The following is a 23,897-nucleotide window of genomic DNA, read 5'->3' as shown; positions in this document are numbered from 1 at the left end:
GCCCGGTGGCACAGCGCGTCCCTGCCCCGGGCCCGGCTCCACTGGGAGCAGCTGCGGGGCCTTTCCCTGGAGCCACCGTGCCTGACCCCCACAGCCCTGTGGGCGATTGCAGCAGGACAGCAAGGGACTCCCAGGACCGTGGGTGGGCTGGGCACCCCTCCAGCGGGCCGACACGTTTTGCTGGCCGAGCTGGTGCACGGTCGGGCAGGGGACGGGAGCGGGCAGGAGCAGGCGGCGGGTGCGGCAGGGCGGGCAGGGTCGGGCAGCGGCTGCCCTGGCAGGAGAGCCCCACGCCATGAGGTCTGGCAGGGGCGGGGAGTGGCGGGCAGCGCTGCCCTCCCCCGTCCCCCACCTGCCGCCCCGCGCCCGCGTGGGGCCCGGCCGCGCCCCGACCTGTGCCCCCACCCCGCCTTGCCCCTCGGAATCGACCGGCCCCGCCCCTTCAACACAACCACGCCCCTCCGCTTGGCCCCGCCCCTCGCGGCCCGAACTACACCTCCCAGCGTGCTCCGCGCGCCGCCGCCAGCTCTCGCGAGATCTGGCGCTATAAGAGCGCTCCCGCGGGGGCGGTGCCCCTCGCGCCTCCCCTCCGGCGGCGGCGGCGGTGGCGGTGGCGGTGGGACCCCGCGGGCTCCGCCATGGCGCCGCCCGGCCCGCAGGCCCCCGGCCCGCCGCCCCCCGCCGCGCCTCGCTAGCCGCAGCCGAGCCGCGGCGCCGCCGCCATGAGCTCGCGGCAGCCGGACGCTCCCGGTAAGGTCCCCCCCGCCCCCGCGCTCCTCACCGGCCCGGGTAGGCCGCGGTGGCGGCGGGGCGGGCGGGCGGCGGCGCTGAGCGCTGCCCTCTCTGTTCGCAGCGCTGGAGCAGGGCGGCGGGGCCCGCCCGGGCAAGATGTCGCTGCCCGTCGGCGTGCCGCGGCGGGCCTTCAGCTACGACGACGCCCTGGAGGACACGGCGCCCATGACGCCGCCGCCTGCCGACCTGTGCGCCAACGTCCTCTGGAAGCAGCCGGTCATCCCCGAGCGCAAGTACCAGGAGCTCTCGAAGGTACGGGCCAGCCGGTTGCCGCGGTGGCCCTGGCCCAGGCGTGCCTCCGGTGCGCCGCTGCAGCCCGGCCCTCGCAGCCCTCCTGCCTGGCCGAGGCACCGCAGCGGGCGAGCTGCCCCAGCCCTGGCAGCCCTCGGGAGGTGCTGGGGACAAGAGACCGGCTTTGCTGCCTGGCCCTGTTGCGGGAGCCCTGAAGTGTGGTTGAGATAGGCGTGCTCTGGGAGTCCCCTCGCTTATGGGAGGTGTTTCTGGGTAAAAAAGCTGAAAGCTGTAAGCAGGTGTAATTAAACCAGAGCAAAAGGGTAGATTTAGGTTGGATGTAAATTCCTTACGATGAGGGTGGTGAGGCCCTGGAACAGGTTGCCCAGAAGAAGCTGTGGATGCCCCATCCCTGGAAGTGTTCAAAGTCAGGTAGGACGAGGCTTTGGGCAACCTGATCTAGTGAAAGATCTGCGTGCAGCAGCGGGGCTGGACTAGATGATCTTTGAAGGTCCCTTTCAAGCCAAACTGTTCTATGAAATTACTATGGGGATGCTTTGAGTGCAGGATCAGCTCTTTTAGATTTAGAGGCTCTCTTCTAAGTTTGAAGTGAAGTTAAATGTTGTTGAATGGAATTAACTAACTCTGTATCCCTTTGAGCTTAACCTCTACTTTTCACCTCATTTTGTTTTAAAATCTTTCTCGTGGAAGAAAACCTAAAGTTGTGGTTTGGCACAAAAAGCAAACTGTCCAGGGAACAGTAACTCTTGTGTTAGGAGGAAGAAGGCTGTGTTTCACAAGATGTCTTGTTTTCTAGCATTCATTGTCTGGTTCTTTGTTGCTAGGGTCTTGTGATCAGTGGTAGAGCTGTGACCACTAGATACACTGAGCAAGAAACTGATATAAGGAATGAGGGGGGAAAACAAGATCTAAACACCAGCCTCTAATCTGTGAATGCCATTCTGTAAATAGTTTGTGTTTCTGAGCTGTCTGTGGAAGGGTGCTCTTGCCCAATTAACCTTGAAGTCCAGTTTGCAGTTACAAGAATGGAAATAGATATGTTCTGGTTTATTTCCTGTTGACCTTTTTGTACTTAGACTAACAACTTGTTGGCTCTGAGCCTGCTAGGTTTTCAAATGTTGGGTGCAAGTTGCTTGTTAATTGCTAAGAATTATAAGGTTCAAGCTCTAAATGTTCCTGGGCTGTAGCGAGAACAGTGTATGTGTTTCTTCCATGGGATGAAGGCTAGCTGCTAGAGCAGCTTGGCCTTGTCTCATTTGAGTAGTTAGAGATGTGTCCTGGCAAGGTGCTGAGATACTTTCTCATCTTAAACTGTACACTGCTTCTTCCCCACAGATTGAGGAAGGGGATGCTAACATGAATGCACCTGTCATAACTCCTTCATCGTCCACTGAAAGTGTGAACAAGGTACCTGTGGTGAAGGCCAAGGCCACTCATATCATCATGAACTCTCTCATTACAAGTAAGAACTCTCACCTTTAATGTGGTGGCTAATGGAGTGTGGGCACACAAGCGTGCTCTGGCTTGGTAATGTCTCAGGGTAACTACCAGAGTTCCTGGACGGCTTGTGGGTTCAGACTGACTCTGCTCTTGAGCTCTGAGGTTTTTTTGGAGGATGTGTCTAGAAAGAAGCAAGGAACTAGGGAATAGGGCACACTTGCTGCCTCTGTGTTTCCAGGTGCTGGAGGTGGGTGATGAGGGAGGAGTGAAGGGTACATTATCTGCTGATAGGACACTGCAGTCCATGCCGCCTCCTTGCTGGAGTGCAGAGGTGGCTGCTGGTGCTACTCTGTTTGCTTATTAACTTGCTATTTCTGAATGACAGGTAAAGCTCTAAAATTAACTAAAGTGGTGTGGAGAGCTGACATACTGTGCTAATGGAGTGCTTGCTGGCATTTATGTTAGTTAATAGCAGTGGCAGCTGTCTTGCTAACAGTAACAGTTACTTCAAAAAAAACCCACCAAACCTCACAAATAATGATGCTTTTATGCTTGCAGAGAAGACATGCCCATTTACAACAAGAGAAATTATTCATCTGTTAATCCGTCCCTGCTGCCTCTTCTTTTAGCAGCTGGGATCTGAGCTTCATCTTTTTCTCCAAGCAGTGATTCCAAAGGCTTCTAGATTTTCAGACCAGCTTTTTGGAGTAGCTGTACATTTGCACTTATTTCAATCTTGGCTCAAAAATAACCAACACATCAGAAAATAATGTCCAGGAATATGGACTTTCTTCTGGAAGGCAGCTCCTGTTCTAGTCTGATGATAAAATGCTAATCTAGTTAAAACCATCATGGCCTAAAAATGTTCTTGTGCGGTAAGAAGTAAGGAGCCCCAACCTGTATCTCCCAGGAAGAACATTCAGTCACAAGTTGGAAATAAACAGACAAAGGTCCTCTAGATTTCTCATCTATACAGTGCGTTATCTCTGCAAATAACTTTAATGTTAACATGGGAAGTGTTATCTGTTTTAAAGATATTGGGCTTTTCCAGTAATCTTTTTGTGCTCTAATTCCTTTTGACTTTTTTCTTAGTTCCACGAGGGAGTGAACATCTTATGCTGGTAGTGGGGGGGAAAAGTGCTTATATTTTTCAGAACTGAAGTTGATATCAGTGTATTGGATGCTGGCTCTGTATTTGCCTGAAATAGCTTATTTTACCTAATCTAGAATCACTGAGAGTCTTTACCACCTGCAAGGCTGTGATTGTCAGATTAGCTAATGTGGGCAGTCTTTCAGAAGACTTCATTTTTTTTTGTTGGCCAAAAAACCTCCCTTGAATCTAGAGTGCCACTTAAAATGTCCAGCTTATTGGGGTCTCCTAGATTTAGGAAGTTGTAATTAGGAGTGATGCAGCTTCTTGGGTGAGATGGATTTAATTACAAGTGTTGCATTTGTAATACATCTGGTGATATGGGACAACTCACTGCTCATCTGACTTAGCCCTATGAATCAGGATAGTTTTCAAGTCAGAATATCTCATTAGCTTTGTCTTGCTGCCTCTGTCAACTCATCACAACATGTAGGTATGAATGATGAAAAAAAGGGTCTTGCATTCTGTTGCTTAAGTTGCCTTTGTTTGCTGTAACTGCTTGTGGTGGCATTTCTGTGTGAATATGTGCTCTTGTCCGTTCCAGAGCAGACTCAGGAGAGCATTCAGCGCTTTGAGCAGCAGGCAGGGCTGAGAGATGCTGGCTACACTCCCCACAAAGGCCTCACTACTGAGGAGACCAAGTATCACCGAGTGGCTGAGGCAGTCCACGTAAGGCTTGTTTTGCATTGGCTTTCTCTGTAGGTTATGTACTAGCTTAACACCTATCTGGTGACGTAACTTTTGGAGCATGTTGCAGGACTCTCCTGAAACTGTTTCCTCTGAAGGCTTTTAGCTCATTGTGTAAAAAAAGGTTACCCACTTGTATTTTAAAGTTAGCATTAGCTTTTATAGCTTTGAAACAAACTTTTTTCTGAAATCTGTTGTATTCCACAGTCATGTCAGACTATCACAGTTGTCTTTCCAAGTGGGGACATCCCTACACAGAATCTAGTTTCTTGCTGTACCTTTGAATGGTGGGCTGTCGTTGACTGTTGTAACTGTTTGCCCCAAGAGAACTTGTAAACCGTGCATTTCTGATGTGGAAGTTAGCAGATGAAACTGGGCTTGCCTCTTACTGGAAATAAAGACAAAGGTCTTGAATCAACATGTTTCTGATGAGCTCAGTTGCCCACAGTAATCTTGCAGTTGGAGTTTAATAGTGAACTCTCCAAGTGTACTCCCCCAAGGTCAAAACTTCATTAACAGTGTTGGTGAATTGCATTAGTGTGGCTTGGATAGCTGCAGGAAACATTCTGAGAAGGTGCTTGTGTAGTTGGTGTTTGAACTATAACTGCCCTTCAAGTGACTTCAAAGTTCAGTTTGTACTGTCTGACTTGGAATAACCTGGTTCACATACAGCCAGTTCCTGTTTATTTTACGAGCAGGCGTACTCTTCAAATGCAGTTCATCTCGGTGTTCTAGAGCAGTGTTTCCATCCTGTTGTATGTGGATTACTTCTCCAGGTCTAGTACTCCTAGACCTTGTACCTTCTGTACGAGGTCTGGTCTCACCTTAATTAGGGAGCTTGTGGGACTGAAAACTTTGTTGCTCTGAAAAGTGCTGCAGACTAATGACTGCTGTGGCATTTAGGCTTGTTACCAGGTAGCTGAACTGATGTGTAAGCTAGCTCTGCTACATCTGCAACCTCCCTACGAATGCTGGTATTGAAGTAATGCATTACTGTTGGGTAGTGACTCTGAATTGCAGAGTGTGGTGTAGGTGTTATTTTACTTCCTCTAGCCTGGAGGATGTGTCTTGTGCATAGTGGACTTTGAAAATGCTTATATCTGGTGTGGAAGGAAGCTTAAGGGGTATATGCAAGTATTGTAATACTGGGTTTAGCTTTAGGTGAAGGGATGCTGAAATCCTTTATCACCTGTGATATAATCAATTGTACAGTTTTGGCAATAAAACTGGCTGTTTGTTTCTTATGTCTTGTATTTAAGCTCTGTTGCCTCTGTGTTTCTCTTGCCTCTCCTAACAGAAGCTAAAAATGCAGAGTGGAGAGATGACAAAAGATGACAAACAGACTTCTTCTGCTCAGTCCACTCCAAGCAGCACTCCCCACTCCTCTCCCAAGCATAAAAACAGGTACTCTGTTCCTGGCAGACCACTGCCTCCTTTGGTTTTCTACAAGCTGCTGAGGTGGGAGCTGCTACAAATAACATTCTTATCCAGTGAGGGACTGTCTAAGGGGTGCAATTCAGAGCCTGCTGTGGGTTTGTGTTGGATAGATCCAAATGTTGAAAGCTTGTGGAACTTGAGCATACATAACTTCATCCTGGGTGGTAACAAACCTATTAAGATTGTTTAAATTGCCCCTGATAACTACATGGAAAGTTCCTGGCACAGTGGGGCCACTTGAAATATTTGTTCTCATGTTTTATGCATCTCAATGATTTTTCCCTAGGGGTTGGTTTAGTCAGGGGTCTGCTACTTCTATCACTGGCCCAGACTTTGCCATGGAAGCTGGTGGGGACAAATTGCCATCTGAAAGGTGGAGCTTTTTTGGACCCAAAGCAATCCAGAAATCCGTCAATGATCCAGGTATGTCCTCTAGAATCTCCTACCCTGCAAGAGCTAGGGGAGAACTGTCACACAACAAACTCGCTAGCATTTCTGGAGCCTTATCCTGCTTGCCTTGTTACTTTCTAGGACCACCTTGTGAATGTGTGCTATTCATATAATTTCTGTGCTTAAATATAAAGCAGTTAGGTGGAACCTATGCCAAGGGTCTCAAAGTAGAAATAACTTGCACTGCACTGCAGTGGAAGGGCAGGGTGTGAAGGTGACAGCTTTTTACTCTGTTTTCTCTACTGCCTGGTGGAAGAACTGGAAGTGTCAGCCACTGATGTATAGATAGGCTTTAGATGACATGAAGCTGTGGTGTCTTGCGTAGTCTTTCTGCAGTGTTGGGCATCAGTGACACTGCTCACTCCTGGCAGCAGTGGAAAAAGGACTTGGCTAGTTTTTGTAGCTCTTACTTGCTGTGATTTTTTTTTTTCCTCATCAGGAGGATTTACCATCCAATCTTACAAGGGTGCCCAGAAGCCATCCCCAATGGAGCTGATGCGTGCTCAGGCTACTAGGATGCCAGAGGATCCACTCACCTTCAAGCCACCCAAAATGGACATTCCAGTCACAGAAGGGAGGAAACAATCTCCACGTTCTCATAATATCAAACCTCGGGATCTGAATGTGCTCACTCCCACTGGGTTCTAGGAAGAATGCTTCTGGTGTCTTTAGTGGGCTACAGGATATTGTAGGCTCTGCTTCCCTGTCCCATTGTGCTGCAGTAAAATAGGAAAGCCTCCCTTCCAGCACTTCATCTCAGAAAAGGAAACAGTTGTGACTGCCCTCCTAAAGCCACTCTTGGAAAAACTCCTGCACTAGTACTAAACTAATGTAAACCATCCTGTCCCCTGTATTGCACCAGTTTGATCTGCTAGGCTGTGCTAGATGTGCTTCCCAGTACACTGCACCACAGTAAAACCTTGAACCATGTTTTGTGGGACAGGACTGCATGTGGTGTGCAAGCAGGCTGGCTTGTCTACCTGTAGTCTGATTGTCTTGTCCTGCTCAGTGCTGAAGTACCCTCAGGAGCACTGTGGTTCTGTCTTGCATATACAGAACACCAGTGGAAAATGATGAAAACAAGCAAGGACTTAAAAACTGGACCATTAACTGCCAGAAGGAAGTTGCTCTGGGAATGTGGTGGATTGGTTTTAAATGTGGCACTCCCTTACTATCCTGTTCAACACCTAGTACTACTTTTGTTTTTGGATTATTTTAAAGGAAAAGTGGAGCAGTGATGATTCTAAGATGCTCTTAATAGAAAGGCAGGGAGCAGAATCTAATGGGGCTTGGCAGTAATGAGGAGGAATTGCTTCTCTTCCAACTCTTCATGTTCCTCCAAAAAGGTGGAAATGACCAGAGCTGGTGTGGCTTGAACAAAAGTAATCCTCTTCTTTCTGCAAAACAACTGTCCTGCCTTCTCCTAGACAACAGACTTACTGATGTTCTGGCACTCTGGGTGCTGCTTGATTTGTTTGTTTTTTTTCTAGCATCTTGTATGAGTCATGTAGTAGAAGTGTATTAGACACCAGGGGCACTTCTCAAATAGGGTTTTCTGTTTCATCAGCATTAAATGCATTTTGCAGGGCTGGGGGAGGACTGAGGGCAGATCAAGGCTAAACATTCCTCCCTGCTATGATACAGCTACGTGTAACTTTTGGCCTAGTCAGAACCAGTTACTGGGAACAGCTAACACTTGCTTTCATGAGAAGTGGAAGGAACTCCTGGCCACCATCTAATCCCTTAAGCATTATAGGCAGCATTGCTCTGTAATCTTCACCTGTCCTGTGGCAAACAGATCTCCTCTCTTATCTCATGATTGTGTTGCAGAGCTCCCTCAGCCAGCAGCAGGCTTTCTGTAGTGGTGAGGTGGCAGCAGCAGCCTTGCATCTCGTACTGGAAGCTTCTCTGTTGCAAGGACATTACACAGAGGTTACTTAACCGCTGGTAACTGTTGAGCTCTGGGGTTTCTGCCGCCTTAAACTGAACATTCCTCCTGGAGGGTGAGGCAGGGTTGGCTCACTTAGCTAGCTGCTGTCTCCTCTGAAGAAGCATGTTTTGTGGCTCTGCTTCCTCAGCACTGCCAATGATGTGTTGTGTTGAAAGTTTCCCACCCAACCAAGCGGTTTTCATTGTCACCACTCATTTGCACCATGGCAATCAGTTTCTCATTTGACATTAATTTATTTGTTTTCTGTATTCATGTCTTGTGTATGATTTTTTTTTGTTTGCTACAAGAAAATAAAATCCCTGTGAATGGAGGTCCTTGGTGTGTGTTAGTGCTGGCAGAGCATCTCTGGAAGAAATCTGGTGCTGTCCAGTGACTGTGAGGTCAAGGTTCTGCCTAATAAAGCTCTAGCAGCAAAACTGCTCTAGGGTAAAATGTTTGCTCTGTAAAATTCCCTTTTGACAGGGAGACTAGGTCTAAAGCCAGACTCAGTCCTGTCTTAGGGCTGGTGCAGATGAAACTAAACATGAAATCTTTGTGTTTTCTTGAGCTATTCAAATTGTGATTCTTCATTTGAAGAATGAAGAGATTGCTTCTCTTGCAGCTTGTGTGCTGTGTTTGCACCCATACAGTGGAGGTGGGCACACATGCAGTGGAGGTGTGGGGGCCAGGCTGGTGTTTGCCTAGAGGTGCCCAGCTTCCAGTGGTGTGGTCATCTCTGCTTTGCCTTCCTCTGAAAAGTTCTGGTTTGAGTGCTGTTGTGGCATTTGCAGCTAGTACTTCTGATAGAGTACACAGTTCTCCTGGGCTGGGAGTATCCAAGCCGAATACTGGTGTTTCCTGTGCTCCTAGAGTGTTAGCAGAACTAAAAGCGGTGAAATAATTCCTGAAGCACCCAGGTAATCTGGTACAGGCTGCTGCTGCAAGTCTTTGTTACGCAGGCTAATCTCATAGTTTAGTTTGGAAAGGCTGGGGTTAAAGAGTGGCCTCTTGGTGTGATATTCTCATTCCTGTATTTTACTCCAACATCATTCTTGGGATATGACCAACATATTGGAAAATAACATCCATAACTATGGACGTCTTGCTGGAATGTGGCTTCTTTTCTAGTCTAATAATACAAGTCTAATCCAGATAATTCCACTATCTGGAAAATACACCTGAATGAGTATACCATGCAGGAAGAGCAGCTTTCTAGAGCAGGAAGCATTTGGAGTTTGCGCTGTTGGGAACGCTTCTGGCTATTACGCCCAGAACAGACTTCTTCACTTTTCCCTGGATGGCTTACTCCTGGATTAGAGAGGCAATGTCATGCAGATGAGTTGTTTGTTCTACATCTTGCAGCTGGGAAGAGGCTTCCTAAAGAACAGGAAGCAAACCTGTGAGCCCCAGGTCAGACCCTTCCAAACAGGCTTCTGGATGAGGTCTTGCTGTGCAGCAAGCACCAGGTCTTCAGTATGTGCAGGACTAACATCAGGACTACTCCATTCCTGACCATGACTGTGCTGTTCAATGCTCCTAGGACCAGGCTCTGGTCTCCTCATTAGGACCCTGCCAAGGGTCACCTACTACAGGGGCAGATAAAGAGGTGGTGGGCAGCTACAGGAGGAGTCCTCCCACTCCCAACCTCTGTTGCTTCTGATCTGTCTGAGAGACCGTCTACAGAAATGCATAATTGCTCTCTGACCTCAGCTGTGATTTGAATTCAATATTCATCTTCATCATAACATGCATGCTTGCCTGCACTGCAGACACTTCAGTGCATTCTGGAAGAGGCGCAGCCTTTTCAGCTGATGCTGCTATCCAGTCCTCCCTCTTGACATGCTAATCACCTTGTGCAAAGTCATGTAGATGTATTTGATTTGGAACAGAAATGTTCCTCTCCTGAGGACTGGCCAGCATGGCTTGGAGATCTCTGCACTGTGAATGCCCTCACTACAGCCCATACCTGCTTTTTTTCTTTAAATATTATCACCTTTTCCTAAATATTGAGCAGGCATTTTGCTTGCTGTGCAAACTATTGTCAGAGTTTATGGCTGTGTTAGTCGAATGCTATCCCAAGGTACAGCTGACAGAGCTCTGCACTTCCTTTGGGGAGGGCTGGCACCAAGATGGAAGAGTCCCAGGAAATATTAAAATAATTTATTTTTAAAAAGTGTACAAAGTGCCTTGTAAAACTGTAGGATGAGGCAAGTTTGAAAGGAAATTCTGAGACCATGTAAACCAGACATTTTTCTAAAGAAATGTATAAACAAACCCGCATGATGTATGACACTTGAGACTGCAGCATGAGGTGGGGGTTTTGATGGGGTTTTATAGAGGAAACATGAAGCTCTTTGTGTCCCCTGCCACAGTGGTTGTCTCCATCAGGTAGCAGTGACAATGAGGAACAACTCCCGAAGCATGCACAATTTCTCTACGATCTGTAGGGGAAAAGGCTCTCCCAGGACCTGCTGCAGTCGGCTGATGAAGTCCTCTATCTTCAGTTGAATGTCCAGATGGCTGACGTCATCACTGTCCTGGAGCTTGGGCTTGGCTTTCTGAATGATCAAGTCCATCCGGTCGTTGAGTGAGCTCCGTAAGTGCTCTGCAAGAGGAAATGCTGATGGGGAGAGGCAACACACAGTGGGTTGCCTCACCTGTTCAGGGACAGATCGCAGAGTGCCACAGGCAGCGCTGCGCTGTGGTGAGGAGCGGTTGGGAACTGCGCTGATCCTCTGATGGTTATCCTTGATGTTTCTGCACAAGACTACCCTCGTGGAAGAAGGTACTGTCCGCTTCTGGAGCTCAGTCTACACGTGGAGAGAGCCCAAGAAATGGGGAGGGGGCAGGGCTTGTAGCATCCTTTCTCCTGTGCTAGTGGCAGACTGGACAGCTGTCCAGCTGCAAAGGAGAGTCTCCAAAGAGCTTAACAACAGTGATTGTCTAGGGCTTCAGGGAGAATAAGACTCTATGCATATGTGATGGTGGGTTCCTCTGCATTCCTCCTCCAGAGAGCCTTAACCCCAGGCTAAAGCAGCTGAAGTTGGGAAGAAACTTTAGGAATTTTCTGGTAAAATGACTTTGGGGAGTTTTAGGGAGTGTTTTGTGACTGTGCCGCTCTCCTGGGGTCAGAAATACTGTTCCTTCCATGGCTACTACGGGTGGTGCTCCCTGCCCAGTCTACTAAGTGCTGAGTGTGTCCTGGCTTTACCATCCCTTGACTTCTGCTTTTCCTCCTAAACCACCCTATTCTTCCACCCACTGTGTGTGCAACTTAGATAATAGTGGCCACAAAGCACCCCTTTGTGTAATCCTCAGTGCTGGGATTGATCCTTTAGGAAGTAGGCTATTTCTTAGGGGCTAAACTTGGCAAAGCAAGTTGGATGCTCTGCTTGATGCAACGTCACTTCTTTGCTCTGGCTGCTGGGAATAGTTACTAGCATGGACAGAGGCACATTATCTTTCTAAGACTCAATGGCTGTGAGTTCAAGAGTGATGAGAAGAGAGGAGGAAGGGTACTTTGGCCATTCTACTGCAGCCTCTTGATGAGATTGTGTTTATTAAGGCCAGAACTGGCTGCTTACCCAGTATTACATTTTGGTAACTCATCAGCAGCAAACTCAAGTACTGCAGCATCTCATCCCATCTTTGCCATGCTGCTGTTTCATCCTATGACAGGAGACAGTATTTGGTTATTAGAAGAGGTTTTCTCAGGAGAAAATAAGGCAAAGGAGAGGTTGGAGTGGATACCTGGTATTGCAGCAGCACAGAGGAGTGGCTCAGGAAATACAGGATCTTGGCCAGAGACAAGGGCAAGGTCGTGGGCACGTCACAACTATGCTGGAACAACAGGTCTAGCAGTTTGCAGCGCAGGAGCTGGCTCTCCATGGTGTTTAAGAAAGCTTCCCTGGAAGACAAAAAGGATTTACTTTGGGGAAGACAGCACAGCCTGACCAGGGACAACTGCTGCAGCATGTTCCTGGTCTGGTGCAGACGTGGGTGACTGCAGGGGCTGCCCAGCAGTGCAGTGGAAGGAAAACCACCATATGTGATAGACCTTTGTTATGCAGCTCGGCCACGGACGTGTTTACATCCTTAGGTCTGACCTGTGGCAACTCGAGGTTGGTACGGTCTGTGAAGCAAGCTTAGCTGCTTCACTTCACCCTGCCCAGCAGCCTGTGCAGAAGTTACTCATTCCTGCTGACTTGCAGGGAGCACAGCCAAGCAAGTGTGAAGTGGGGTCAGTGGCCAGTTGGATCTAGGAGATCTGTCCTGGGAGGAGTGATAGCTTGGTTAGAGTCAGTTTGGCTTGATTAGACCCGGTGTGTGCTCAGAGAGAGTTCTGCTAAAAGGGACTGAAAGGGCTGCCTGCTGGGGCTGGCAAACATGGGTGTGAAATGTCTGTGGGTCTAGTGGTCTCGTGTCTACGCTAGAGCCAGTCAGGCCCTTGTGCTTTGGCTTCAGATACTGCATTTCTTAGAGAAGAAACAAAAGCATGTCAAGGCAAAGCTGTAGGAACTGTATCATATTTCTGATAAGCTTCTCAGTTGTCCCTGGGAATCAGTGATGTGTTTGCCAGTACTTGACCATGCTGATGTAGTGTGCTGCTTTTCAGATGCTCTTTACAGTTGTAAGGTCCTGCAACTTTAACAAGTGGGAGAATCAACTTTCCTCAGCAACACATGAGCTGGGGAGATGCATTCGGCTGGTGATGTTCTGTCTCCAGGGGATCTGTCAGTCCAGCAGCCACACATTTGCTGGCTGGGTCATAAATGAGCCTGTCTTTCTATACCCTGTGGTACTTTATGCATCTAGACTTGGATGTAAATTGGGAATAAGACTATCGCTCACACAGGCAGGTGCTGCCTTGCGCATGTTTGTCTCACCTTTGGCTCCTCAGGGGAATATTCAGTATAAATGGGAATATCACATCTGCGATCTTACAGGAGCTGCAGTTGGGAGATTTGTCCACTTCCACTGCGATGGACAACATCCGCTGGAGCAGGAGCATCACCCTAGGTTAGAAAGACAGTCAACGTCAGGAAACACTATCCCTCGGCTTGCAAAGTAAAGCAGTGGGGATGGCACCTAGTTCAGCCTCATGCCTTGCAGTGAGGGACGTAGGGGAACATAGCAGGCTAGATTTGGTGTCTCTTGGTGGCTTTTGAATCTGATGCTCTTGGAAGCAGAGCTAATCCCCAGATGGGCCCTTGGGAGGTCTCAGTGCCTGTACTGAGTGTTGGTGGAGCAGGATGGGGCAGCCTGGGCCAAGAGCTCCAGTCTTATGCTACATGTAAGAGGAGGACGCTCACTGAGCCAGTTTCCTACCAGGTGAGGAAGTCTCTTGCTCACCAAGTATATGTCTACCCCAAAGGAGAACCTGAGGTACAGCCTGGCTTCCCTGACCTGACAGGAGAGACTCTGGCTTCTCTCTGACTTGGGCCCCGTGATACTACTGGCAGAGAGTCAGGACTTCTGGGGCTTACTTCTGGGCGAAGAGAGCTGGTGGAGCCACCTCTGCCTGGTCAGTGCTGGCCAGCCATGGTGCAGATGAGCTGCGTTCGGCCTTTGCTTCTGCTGAAGAGGATGTAATCTCTTGTGGCTGCTCCTGGGGCTGGGAGAACCCGACTCCTGTAACTGCTGCGACCAACCATTCGACCACCTCCCTGGGACAGAAACAGGAACATGAGCAGGGACAGGTCTGGCTTTGCTGCATTCTGACCTCTAGATCCACTCGGAGCTCAAGGAAAGACCCCAAAGATGAAGAATACGTCCCACCCGCTTGGACAGGCTAGGGAGTAGCTCTGTTGAGCAGCAGATTTATATGCTTGTCAACAGGACCGCCTCCTTCTCAGTCCTGTCCTGAGCAATGCAAATCTGACCTCGTTCCTGGGAAAAGCCCACTAGGTTGCAGCTGGAAATGCCTTGCATCATCTCTGGTGGTTTGCTTTTGTAAACCTGCTCCTGTTCTTTATACTTGGGCCCTACGCTTTCCTCTGTCTCCCAAGCTTGTTTCCTGGAAAGTCTGAAAGTCTGACCTGGAATCTTGACAAGCATTCCCTGAGCCCCTGCCTCCCAGCATCTGGTTAGAGAATAGGGGAGGAGGAGACGTCCCTTACTTGACATTGTTGAAGCACATGTCACACGAAAGCACTGTCTTGGCAATTGACTTCTGCAGCAGGCGCAACCTCAGGTTCTGCTGGAAGTCATCCTCCAGGGTCTGCACCACGTACTGCAGGAAAAGGAGCCGGCCAGGGGGCTTCTCCTGCGGGCAGATGGAGATGGTATGGGCCTGACGGAGTCGCAGGGCAAGGAGCACCAGGGAATTTTGCTGTCTCAGGAATGGGCTGATGTACGTGACTGAGTAGTAGCTCCAGGAGGAGCTGCCTGTCTCAGGCAATGCCCCAGGGGCTTGGCTGGACCTGCTCTATAATTGCACTAGGGCTGTGGCCCACAGAGGCTTTGTCTGTTGCTGTGTCTTCTTCAGATGAGACAACCTGCCTACAGCTGTGCAGCAGCTTAGGGAGCACCGCGGATAAAAGCAGGAGACCCAACTGGCATTTGCTGCCCTCAGTGGCTGCAATAAAACTGCATGTTGGACTGGCCCATTCTGCAGCAGAGCATGGCCGTGAGGCCCTGGGGCAATGCTTACCCTCAGGCACCACATACTGGATGATCCCTGCCCGATGTGACACACGCGGTGCCAAGTACCTGGTCCTCCATGATGTATTTCAGCAGCGTCCAGTCCCATCCCACCGTGGCGGCGTTGGCTGGATGGAGCCTGCAAGGACAGCACTGTCCATTTGTGCTGAACTGCCCGACTGTCTGCCTGGAGGCATGGCACCCCTGGCCCTCCCACAGCCCCACTTGCTCAGGGGCCTGCCCTACCTTCTCCTCTCCAGCTTTGCGCTCTCCCTTTCTCCTCCCCTGACCACGTTAATTTTTTGGAAGTACCTGACTGGGGCTGTACTCCATGGAGAGCACCGGCACTCCTGGGCCCGTGGCCTCACAAAACATTGTGACTCTCTGTGGGAACCCTGAGGGCAGTGGGGAACCGTTCCAGCCACCTCCAGCCCATGGCCCCTGCTGCAGCCCAGGGAAGGTGTTTCTGCCATGTCACAGCAGCGAAGAATGAGATCTGCTCTTCATGAGAAAGGCAAACACACTCCTCTGTCCTAGAGGGCTCCCTGGTGTCACAGGCCGTCCCTGCACTGTGCGGGCTTGCTACTAAACGATTAAAGCATGCTCATGATATAGTTGGAGCTGCTTTCCCTCTTGTCTCAGCATCCCCTGCCTCTCTCACCCCCCCATCCTCCATCCACTTGGGGGTTTGGCAGCTGCTGTCTGGGCCAGCAATGGCCCTGAGCCACCCTCAGACAGCCCAGGGCCTGCCTGTGCTGATAACAGGAGGCAGGGGCGGGAGGATCATCCTGGGTTACAGGGCAAATCGCTCCCTGTTCTGTGGGTGAGGACCATGGAGGTCCTCAGGAGCCCTCAGGAGCACCTAGCCAGCCCCAGGGCACCGTGGCAAAGGGAACACATACATTTGGATCTTCATCAGCAGCATGTAGGTGTCATTCAGGATCTCCCCTTGGTGCGGGTTCAACAGGATCTGTCTGATCAGGTGGGAGACGATTTCTTTGGGGGGACAGTGCTGGCGGGAGACGAACTCGCTCAGGAAATGCAAGGTGCCCTCCAGGAAGTTCTCCTCCATGGTGGTGCGCACCATGCTCAGCTTCCCGCTGGGGATGAGCTCAGGTTTCTGCTGCATGCAAGGCAAGGCAATGGGTGAAAGCCGGCTCCCCCCAACACAGAGGAACCCAGCTGTGATGTGGGGCCCACCATGAAAGGAACTGCAATAACCAGAGATCCCAACTGCCTGGCAAAGCTTCCCCTGAAAGGGGAAGCGGAGCAGGGACTGCCCCTGCTCCGTCCTCTACTGCAGGGGCTGCTCTGAGCAGGCTCCGTCTGGGCTTGGCAGCGGCTGCTCTGAACCCCGTTTACCTGCTGTGTTTCCCTGTTGGGTGCTACGCCTTGGAGGAAGAGGTGCTGGACTCCGCTCCTCCTGAAATAGTGCAGTTTGTTCAGCCAGGCCTTGCTGTCAGCCTTGGTCCTGGCTGGGGTCACTTGCTGGATCGCTTCGCGTGGCAGTAAGTCACCTGCTTCCAGCAAAGGCCCTGGGGCCTTCCCTGGGGTTGTGGGGATGGCTGGGGCGGGCCTCGGCCTGGGAGGCAGCTCCCTTTGCTGGCAGAGGTGGGGAGTCTCTTCCTCCGGGCCACCGGCTCTCCAGCTGCTGCTGCTGTCCAGGCTGGAGGGGGACAGGGACAGCAGGTCTGAGTCCAGCTGCATGCTGGCCAGGGAGCCCAAGTCACTGTTAAAAGTGGTGGTGCTGCAGTTCTGCTCCGGGCTGCAGGAGGAGCCGTGGCGGCTGGAGGTGGGAGAGAAGCAGCTCCAGTTCTCCGCACTTTCTGCCGTGTCCGTGGTGGCACTGGGCTCTGCGGGAGTGCCGTGGCAGGGTACTGCAGGGCTCAGCCCTGCCGTCGCCTTCGTTTCTTGCGTTGTGGTGGAGCAGAGCTGGGGATCGGAAGTCTGTGCTGCTGGGGCAGCAGGCGCCTGCCCGGGGTCCTGGTCAGCGCAGCCGGCGGTGCGGGGAGGGCTGTGGGAAGGGCTGCATGTGTCCTCCGTCAGGTCGATGACGGCGAGGCTGCTCCACGGCGCCGGGTCTGTGCTCGTGTCCTCGCAGGTCAGATCGATGATCTCCTGCAGGGACAGAGGGGCCAGCGCTGTCAGCAACGGTGGTACCTGGGTACCTTGGTCCTCCCCTGCCAGGGACCTCTGCTATGGCGGCACTGTCGCCCCAGCCCAGGGGGGAAAAGGGGCTCATTGGCACCAGCCTAGGAAGAGAAACCAGGGGCAAAGACCCCACTGCCTGGTCGAGGGGATGGAGCAGCCTGCAGGGCAGCAGCCCTGAGCTCTAGTGTTGGCCTGCCCCGGCAGCACGGCTGAGCCCGAGCCCAACCCGGGCTCTTCTTCCCTGCTCCTGGCAGAGACAAACCCCCCGCTCCCCCCAGGGCTCCTTAGGGCAAACGGCTGTGTGCTCTGCTCCAAACGCCTCTTGTCTTGGCCCAGAGCAGGCCTGGCTGCCTGCTCAGCTCCCTCCCGGGATGGGGAAATGCCAGCCCTGCTGGGGTGCCCAGGGAGGGCAAGGGGAGTGCAGCGAGCGCTCCTGTCCCCCGTCCCCAGGGGCTCCTGCCCGGCGCTGGCAGGAGCAGCGCAGGATCCGAACCTCAGCACCCCCCCTGCAGCACGACCTCACCCGCTACGTGGACACGAGCGGCGGGGAACAGAGCTACCTTCACATCCATGGCACCAAGCCAGAGCTACAGCAGCCCCGAGAATCTGGGGACTCCCATCCAGGACTCGCCGGGTGATGCAGCACCCGGAGCTCCAAGGACACGGCTGTCCGAGGGGCAGCAGGAGCAGGCAGGGGAAGGCAGCTGTGCCCGCACCACCGGCAGGCAGGACACGGCACTTCTCAGGGTCTCGACGTGCTCAGGAGGGGTCAGAGCCTGTTTGCTCTTGGAAAAAAAAACCCCTCAGCGTCTCAAAGCAGGAACACGTTTTGCGGACAATTTAAATCCATTTTTTTCCCTTGACTCAGACCTGCTGCCTTTCCCAAGGAGGGGCCGCATGTAGCCTGGGGAGGTGGCAAAACCCAGCAGGCCTCGCGTGCTCCGGGAAGCCGGTGGAGCCGAGGAGGGCCGGAGGCTGCCCCTGCTCCAGCCAGCCCCGCCGCACCGGGTGCCGCGGAACTGCCGGCATTTGAAACCTGCATCGGAACCGGGGCCAACGGCGCCCGGAGCGGGGGGGAGGGGGTGGGGTGGACAGACCGTTCCCCCCCGCCCAGGGCTGTGCCTCGCAGCCAGCCTCGTGCCCTGAACCGCCACCGCACCGGCCCATCGTCGTCGTCCCCCGTCCACGGGGTGGCCCAGGTGAGGGGGACGGCGGCCGCCCCACCACGGCCTGGGGCTGGACCCCCGCCGGGGGGGGCTGTACCCGGCAGGGTGCCCGGGCGCTGCGTCCTGGCGGGCTGGGACCCTCCTCGACGTGCAGCCCAGGGGACCAAGACAGACACCCCATGGCTGGGGGCTGGGGTCTTGCTGGGGAGACGTGGCCAAGGGGGCTGGGACTCCCGGGGGGACACGCTTGGGGACCGGGCCCCTGCTGGCGGGAGGTGGCCGAGGAGACCCGAACCTTCCTGGCTCCCTGGTTCCCCCTTCCTGCTGGGAGGTTGGGGGGAGTCCTTGGAGAAGTGGCTGGGGCCAGGACTGTCCTGTGAGGGACGTGACGGAGGGGACCGGGCTCCCCGGGAGCACATGGCCGGGGCTCCGGGCCCGCCGCCCCCGCCCGGCCCGGGACACGCGCTGCGCCCCTCCACGGCCCTCGAGGCTTCATGTCCCCGCACGGCTCCCGTCCCCGCCCGCGCTCCGGCCGCGGCGGAAGCGCCGCCATCTTTGTGAGGGGCAGGCGGCGCCGCGCCCGCCGGGAGGCCCCGCCGCTCCGCCCCGGGGGCCGCCGACTCACCGCGGGGGGCGGCAGCGCTCGTTGCCGCGGCGGCGGGCGGCGGCAGCGGCGCCGGAGCGGCGGCGAGCGGCTGCCGTTAGAGTCCGAGGCGCTTATGCGGGCGACGCTGTCGGCCATCTTCGCGGCGGGCGACGGCTCCGCCCCCGACGGGCCGGCAGCGGCGGCGGCGGCGGCGGCAGCAGCGCTCTGGCCGCGGGCCGGGCAGGACCTAGGGGGGCGGTGGGAGCTGCGTCAGTCGCGGCGGCGGGGCGGGGCGGTGGTGGCGGCGGCCCCGGTCGCGGCGCGGCGCCGCCGCCATGGCGCTGTCGCCGTACGTGCAGGCCATGCAGGAGCTGTTCCGCGCCAACACGCGGAGCCGCGAATTCCCGGCGCACGGCGCCAAGGTGCACTCGGTGGCCTGGAGCTGCTGCGGCCGCCGCCTGGCCTCCGGCTCCTTCGACAAGACCGCCAGCGTCTTCCTGCTGGAGAAGGACCGGCTGGTGAGCTCCTCCGGCACCGGACGGGCGGGGAACGGCGGTTCGGTACCGGGCCCCGGGGGACTCCTGGAGCGGCCGCTCGGGCGGGTACCGGGGCACCCCGGGAGCCCTTGGGCTGGGACTGGTGATTCGGGCCGGTACCGGGGCTCCCCGGGCCCGGATGCTCAGACAGGTGGCTCGAAGCGGGAGTGGGCCCCGGTGGTCGGTACCAGGCCGGGAAGCGGGGACTCGGGTCAGTGTCGGGAGAGGAGCGTCGCCGAGGACCCCGCAGGCCGGTGCCGGGGCCAGGGAGCCGGGACTGGAGCTGGTGCCTGGCTGGGGAGGGGGAGAGGGCTCTTCCGTCCCGGCCGGCTGTGGGTGGGAAGCGTGACCGACGTGGTGGTGGGGTGCTGGGCCGGGCTCCCGCCCCATCCAGTGTAACCGGCAGCAAAGCGGGTTGCAGCATACTGGGATCCGGGGCAGGAGGGGGGTAGAGCTGGGCTCATCCCTCCCGTGAATGGCTGTCCTCTTCCTCCAGGTGAAGGAGAACAACTACCGGGGCCATGGGGACAGCGTGGATCAGCTCTGCTGGCACCCCAGCAACCCTGACCTCTTTGTCACAGCGTCTGGGGACAAAACCATCCGCATCTGGGATGTCCGCACCACCAAGTGCATCGCCACTGTCAACACCAAAGGTGAGTCCATGCCTTCCTGGGAGGGCTGTTGGGTCCCAGCAGAACTTCTGCTGCATGGACCCGTCTGCGGTGGCACAGCGCTTTGGACCCTTCTCGTAGGTGTTGGCGATCAGGGCGTCTTTGCTGAGTGCTTTTATCTCTGTGTTGCGCTCATCTGTAAGGAGCAGCAGTGAATGCGAGGGCTGATTTACTCTGGTGTCAGGACTGGAGAAACTACTGAAATATGATGCTGGCTGTTAAAATGTCCTGTGTACTTGTGTCTGGAGTCTGTGGGCTGCAAGGCTGGAGGCTGGGGAAAGGCATGTTTGCAGAGAGCCATGGTGGGAGTAAAAGTTTGCATGGATTCAGAAAGCAATTATTCAAATTCACGAGCTGGTTAACCCAGATACCACCTCTGCCCTTGGAAATCTCCAATTTTGAATTGTCGGGGCTGGAAACTGTGTTGTAAGATGACACAGAAACCTGCCTTGTTCTTACTGTTGTTCATATGTATTTATTGTTGCCTTCTCCTTTTTGTGGATCTCAAAGATCACTGGGTTGAGAGGATCTTTGAACGACCTTGTTTGCTGGTTGCTGTGGTCCCATCTTGGCTGAAATGGGAAGGGCAGTGATGTAGTCATGTTGGCTCGAAGCTGTGGTTCTGTTAAGTTTAATTTTCAATAACTGTACATATTTGCTGGACAGCTACTGTATAGGGCTTGTGTGTTAGACTGCAGACCTGGCAGTCTTTCCCATTTGGGAGTGGTTTGGAGTTAGTGGAGCAGATTGTGGCCTTGGATCAGGAATAAAAGCCACCTGTCTGCTTAACTCGTGGCTGCTGCGGATTGTTGGGTGGAAACGGGAACTGCTGCCTTTCTGTCCGTCCAGGGGAGAACATCAACATCTGTTGGAGCCCTGATGGACAGACCATTGCAGTGGGGAACAAGGATGACGTGGTCACTTTCATTGATGCCAAGACGCATCGCTCCAAAGCTGAGGAACAGTTCAAGTTTGAGGTGAATGAGATCTCCTGGAACAACGATAACAACATGTTCTTCCTCACTAATGGGAACGGTTGCATCAACATCCTCAGGTAGGCGCCCGTGGCAGCGGATGGGCAGGGTAGCTGGGCTGGCTGCGGCAGACATCAGTCTGCGAGCTGCTTTTGGGGAACCCGAGTCCCACACCCCAGTGATTCCCAGCCCTGTGGTGGGAACGAATTTGCCTGGAGCTGAGGTTGCCCCAGTTCTGGGCTGGGCTCCCTGAGAGTGACCCTGATGCTTTGCCTCATTCACTCAGCACTCAAGGTTTCCAAGAGCGTGGCTCTGCACCAGCTTGGTTTGCTCGCAGTCCCAGTCCCAAGCCTGCCCTGCTTGTAGACGAGCCCTACGCTCCTCTCACTGTTTCCTGCCCTCTCCCTTCACCTCCGCAGCTACCCGGAGCTGAAGCCCATTCAGTCCATCAATGCTCATCCTTCAAATTGCATCTGCATCAAGTTTGATCCCATGGGGAAATACTTTGCCACGGGCAGTGCTGATGCATTAGTTAGCCTCTGGGATGTGGATGAACTGGTGTGTGTGAGGTGCTTCTCAAGGTAGGTAGTGCTGTCCCGAAGTCGTTTTCCTCCCCTCTCCTGTGACGGTGCGGGAGATGGCTCACTGTCTGCTTCGCTCTGTTGCTGCAGGCTTGACTGGCCTGTGCGAACGCTGAGCTTTAGCCATGATGGGAAGATGCTGGCATCAGCATCAGAAGATCACTTCATTGACATTGCAGAGGTGGAGACAGGTAACGGTTTCCTTTTGGAAGGAGGGAAGGATGGAGAAGCGCTGGTGTAGCTGGGAGGGCACTGGGAGTATTGGGCTGCTAAGGAAGAGCTTGGCTGTGCAGAGCAGAGTGCCATGAGGGGGAGCCTCTGCCTCGTTAGTCTGCGCTAGACATGCGTGTCATGTCTGTGCCTTGTCACCAGGTGATTAAAAGGCGCTGAAGCAGTGTTTGTTCCTCCTCTGCCCTGCGCGGGAGGGAAGAAGCAGGTGCTTGGCTCTGGTGTGCACATTGGGGCAGCGTGCAGCGGAAGGCCGGAGGCTCTCCAGGCTGACGTGGCCCCTTTTCCATGCAGGAGAGAAGCTCTGGGAGGTGCAGTGCGAGTCCCCCACCTTCACAGTGGCCTGGCACCCGAAGAGGCCGCTGCTGGCCTTCGCCTGTGACGACAAAGATGGCAAATACGACAGCAGCCGGGAGGCAGGCACTGTCAAGCTCTTCGGGCTCCCCAATGACTCCTAATGAAACCACACTGGGGAAGGCAACGCTTCCCTGCTCTTGGGGACGGGAGAGTGCTTAGTTAGTGTAGGAGGGGGTAAGGAGATGGCTCCTCTCCTTGCCTGCTTGGCAGTGCTGTGACCTGTGGCTCAGCTCTGTGCTACTGCTCGCGGGAGCATTTATAAAAGAAGCAGCTGGTGTGCTGGGGAGGACGGGAGGTGATGCTAGCAGAGCCCCCCCTTGCTGTCTCAGGGCAGCTACTTCCCCCTCCCTGGGGCATGGGGGGTTTGTTCTAAAGGCAAGTGGCCAAAGGAAGTCAGTCACTGAAGGTGACTGCTGAGGAGCCTCCCGAGAGAGGAGCTCCAGGCTCCCCAGCAGTGATAAGCTACGTGACCGTCCCCTTCTGCCCCATGGCCTGGTGGCGAGGGCAGCCTTGGGAGCGCAGCCTGCCCCTTCCCCTCCCAACACCCCGTGTCCCTTCCCCGCACTGGGGCAGTGAGGGGAGGGTGGGGGGATGTGAGTTGGGGGATGTTTCCCAGCATTTTTTTTTTTTTTTTTTTTTTTTTTTGTACGTGTGGTTGTTTTTTCGAATTTTGATAAATCCTCTTCCATAACGAAGGTGCCTGTGGCTGCTCTGGGGGTAGAAGGGGGGTGCTGAGCTGCTCTCCTGCGAGCTCCTCTCCCTCCCCCTGCCTCCTTCCCCTTGACCATGGCAAGGCCCTGGCTGAAGGGTCTGTGTCGAGGGGCTGTCCCCCTTGTCCCCACTGCCTTGTCCGGGCTGTCCCCGTCTCCTGTCCTGCGCCGTCCCCCCACCAGGGGGCGCTGCGCCCCCACGCTGGGGACAAGTGACACCACGGACACGGCAGAGGATGGGGACAGCCCCGGGACCTGTCCCAGTCCTGTAACCCTGCTCCCCCCTGGCAGCACCTCGCATGGATGGAGCAGGGCCGTGGCTCCAGCAGAAGACGCCGCCTGTCCCATGGCCACCGGCTCTGGGCAGAGCCCTTCCCTGCGCCCCTGCCAGGGCTTCCCCATCCCTGCTCCCCAGGGAGAGCCGTGGGGCTTTCTCCCCCCCCGCATGCTGGGTCACAGGGGAGACGGTCACCGCACAGGAGGTGCAGGCACAGCCTGCCTGCAATGGAGACCTTGCCTGCAAGATCTCTATCATTTCCTACCCTAATATTTTCTTCTGACAGAAGCTTTTCCAGGTGACTGCTCTGCTGATGCCGCCTGGGTAACAGCTGAGCTCTTTGCTGGTAAATGATGGCAAATCTGTCAAAGCTGAGGCTGGCTTCGGATGGAGGCCTCTAGAGCTGTGCCAGCCCTGGGCACTGCCAGGGGCCCTGCCTCGCTGTGGGGCACAAGGTGCCCATTGCCCAGAGCCTGCCCATAGCCTCGTGCCCCTGCTCTTGTGGGGGCAGAAGGCTGTGACCCACCAGAAACAGCCCTTGTACCCTAGGGGTATCCCCAGTCGTATCCCCAGTCATTCTGTGAGGGGAGTCCCACAGTCAGGGGGAAAGGGCAGAAGCCCCCCTGCCACATCAGTGGGACAGGGGCCCACTGGCACCCATCCCTTTTACCTTGTCCCCAGCCTTGGAGAAGGCGCCTGCAGGGTGCACGCAGGTGTGTGGGGAGGCAGCTGGACTGAGCAGGGCTCTGGGAGCAGTGTGTGGCCTCTCCCTTCACCTGTGGCCTGGCTTGGGTGCTGCCCAGGGTGGGCCCTGTGGCCTCCCGTAGTGTGATGAGCTGCCAGGTCTCAACCCCGAGGGGGATGGAGGGGTGAGGGAGCT

General features: G+C 54.4%; 3 protein-coding genes across 6 annotated transcripts; 2 read left to right on the top strand and 1 right to left on the bottom strand.

The window, feature by feature from the left end:
* Window positions 1-572: 572 nt before the first annotated feature.
* KIAA1191 (KIAA1191 ortholog) lies at window positions 573-8,469 on the top strand. Its single transcript, XM_075509616.1, has 7 exons — window positions 573-750; window positions 854-1,044; window positions 2,380-2,506; window positions 4,179-4,303; window positions 5,619-5,725; window positions 6,045-6,181; window positions 6,648-8,469. Exons 1-7 carry the CDS (start codon window positions 723-725, stop codon window positions 6,854-6,856), a joined length of 924 nt encoding a protein of 307 aa, XP_075365731.1. The 5' UTR covers window positions 573-722; the 3' UTR covers window positions 6,857-8,469.
* Window positions 8,470-10,182: 1,713 nt separating this feature from the next.
* SIMC1 (SUMO interacting motifs containing 1) lies at window positions 10,183-19,006 on the bottom strand. Of its 4 annotated transcripts, XM_075509613.1 has the most exons (11): window positions 18,723-18,877; window positions 17,492-17,716; window positions 16,143-16,898; window positions 15,683-15,903; window positions 14,850-14,919; window positions 14,258-14,403; window positions 13,625-13,804; window positions 13,025-13,153; window positions 11,889-12,045; window positions 11,723-11,807; window positions 10,184-10,743 (listed from the first exon to the last, which is right to left on the bottom strand). In XM_075509613.1, the coding sequence occupies exons 2-11, from the start codon at window positions 17,501-17,503 to the stop codon at window positions 10,523-10,525; spliced, it is 1,977 nt and encodes a 658-aa protein (XP_075365728.1). In that variant the 5' UTR covers window positions 17,504-17,716; window positions 18,723-18,877; the 3' UTR covers window positions 10,184-10,522. The 4 variants fall into 4 exon arrangements, with proteins under 4 accessions (XP_075365727.1, XP_075365728.1, XP_075365725.1 ...); XM_075509612.1 differs by lacking the exon at window positions 17,492-17,716 and having other exon boundaries at window positions 10,183-10,743; window positions 15,683-15,900; window positions 18,723-19,006; XM_075509610.1 differs by lacking the exon at window positions 17,492-17,716 and having other exon boundaries at window positions 10,186-10,743; window positions 18,723-19,006.
* Window positions 19,007-19,018: 12 nt separating this feature from the next.
* THOC3 (THO complex subunit 3) lies at window positions 19,019-22,679 on the top strand. The gene is made up of 6 exons (XM_075509615.1): window positions 19,019-19,201; window positions 19,716-19,872; window positions 20,740-20,944; window positions 21,284-21,445; window positions 21,536-21,636; window positions 21,968-22,679. The coding sequence occupies exons 1-6, from the start codon at window positions 19,019-19,021 to the stop codon at window positions 22,129-22,131; spliced, it is 972 nt and encodes a 323-aa protein (XP_075365730.1). The 3' UTR covers window positions 22,132-22,679.
* The last annotated feature ends 1,218 nt before the right edge of the window (window positions 22,680-23,897 follow it).

Source organism: Mycteria americana, chromosome 8, assembly GCF_035582795.1.
Source record: "Mycteria americana isolate JAX WOST 10 ecotype Jacksonville Zoo and Gardens chromosome 8, USCA_MyAme_1.0, whole genome shotgun sequence".
In the NCBI taxonomy this organism is placed as follows: Eukaryota; Metazoa; Chordata; class Aves; order Ciconiiformes; family Ciconiidae; genus Mycteria; species Mycteria americana.
The sequence above is the reverse complement of the archived record's forward strand: the minus strand, read 5'-3'. Positions and strand labels throughout refer to the sequence as shown.